The sequence below is a fragment of the Mus pahari genome, unplaced genomic scaffold (genome assembly GCF_900095145.1).
Source record: "Mus pahari unplaced genomic scaffold, PAHARI_EIJ_v1.1 scaffold_10076_1, whole genome shotgun sequence".
In the NCBI taxonomy this organism is placed as follows: Eukaryota; Metazoa; Chordata; class Mammalia; order Rodentia; family Muridae; genus Mus; species Mus pahari.
This window is the reverse complement of record NW_018393889.1, coordinates 30,535-32,303: the sequence shown is the minus strand read 5'-3', so window position 1 is coordinate 32,303 and position 1,769 is coordinate 30,535. Positions and strand designations below refer to the sequence as shown.

The 1,769-nt window shown below is 37.0% G+C and overlaps 1 protein-coding gene across 1 annotated transcript in view; it reads left to right on the top strand.

Moving 5' to 3' along the window:
* The first annotated feature begins 1,226 nt into the window (after positions 1-1,226).
* The window catches only part of LOC110315785 (zinc finger protein 120-like), a 4,647-nt gene continuing 4,104 nt past the window's right edge, over positions 1,227-1,769 (top strand). The window contains exons 1-2 of the mRNA XM_021189751.2: positions 1,227-1,354; positions 1,550-1,610. Coding sequence (XP_021045410.1) covers positions 1,321-1,354; positions 1,550-1,610 — 95 coding nt within the window. The 5' untranslated portion in view covers positions 1,227-1,320. The remainder of the gene's footprint in view (positions 1,355-1,549; positions 1,611-1,769) is intronic.

The following is a 1,769-nucleotide window of genomic DNA, read 5'->3' as shown; positions in this document are numbered from 1 at the left end:
CCTGGATACTGCCATGCTCCTGCCTTGATGATAATGGACTGAACCTCTGAACCTGTAAGCCAGCCCCAATTAAATGTTGTTTTTATATGACTTGCCTTGGTCATGGTGTCTGTTCACAGCAGTAAAACCCTAACTAATACACACACATATGCTGTTGTGCAGATCTTCATCCACATCTTGAAGTTTGGCCAAGAATATACAGAGTATATTCTTCTCAGGATGGCATGTGTTCATGACATCAATATTACCCAAGGCTTCAGAGTTACTGGATTGCAGGTGTGTGACATTTTTCCTACCTGTTGAATTTTTCCCAAGAGTATGAGTGTTTTGTCAGTGTGCATGTATATGAATATCATGTGTTTACATCTTTTTTTTACATCTTTACTGTTGTTAGATGACAGCCTCAGAACACTTAAACTTGAAGTAATGAACAGTTGTGGGTCCTCATGTAAATACTGACCATTGACCCCTTTTATGTGGAAGACCAGAAAGAGCTTTCCAATGCTGAGCTGTCTCCCTGCCCTATGTTGCCCATTTATGATCCACATTTATATTACTGGTATTTTCATCTGTCCATTTGTAACTGTTTAAACATACATTCTCATTTATAAAATGTTTCAGTTTAAACTGGGGCACTTCAGGTTTCTGCCAGATGACTTCAGAACTGTATAATATAGTGAATATATTATTCTTTGTAGGAACTTCAATAAAGACCTCTGAATTCTTTCTATGTTTTTTGTTGGCTTGATACCATTTTGCAGGGGAATGAGGGTCTTACTATGTACCTTTGTTGTCCTGGAACTCATTGCATAGCTTAGACTGGCATCTAACTCAATGACATACACCTGTCTGTGCCTCTGGAATTAAGTCCATGAGCAAACATATACAGCTTGCCCATCATTTTTGTACGTTGTGATAGGTCATACAATGTCTCTGATGTGTGCTTACTAATGTTGATCTGTTTGCCTCTCTCCTTCCCTCTCTCTATCAATTGTAATTTGTCTTGCAAGACTGTATCCTATTCAAAGGATTCAGAAGTGACACAGATAAACCTCATAATTCACTTTCCTTCTAAAATAACTTGCTGATTAGATTATAACTTCCCTGTCAGGAAATAGTGGAGGAAGCACCAGAATTATATGCATGTATTGTCAAGGAAGCATATATTTATTTTACAGTGATGTCAGTATCATGCTTTGTGTTGTATACATGTTTGGGATATTTTAGGATGCAGTGACTTATGATGATGTGCATGTGAACTTCACTGGGGAAGAGTGGGATTTGCTGGATCCTTCCCAGAAAAGTCTCTATGAAGAGGTGATGTTGGAGACCTACCAGAACATCACTGCTATAGGTAAGACTGTGAATTTTCTTTTGCTTTTCCAAATAAGGGGACAAATGTTTCTTTGTTATTGATCTTCTGTTATTTTGACTGAAAATGAGGAAGCATGAGCTGAATAAATCAGGTTCATGGAATGTTCACAGTAGCTTTCACATACTACTATAATTTTCAATAATATATCATTTATTTTCTGCTACTGTGTTTTAGGCTACAATTGGAAAGACCATCATATTGAAGAACATTGTCAAAGTTCTAGAAGACATGAAAGGTAATTTTCATGTGCAAGCTGATACAAATATGCCTCTGAGGAAATTTTAGTATGTCCTGGAAGCTCTAAAGAAAAGCAAGAGTGTAAAATATCAGTCCTCTAAGTGTAGCTCTGATTATAATATTTTCAAAGAACCATGTATCCAATGTCAGTTACCTG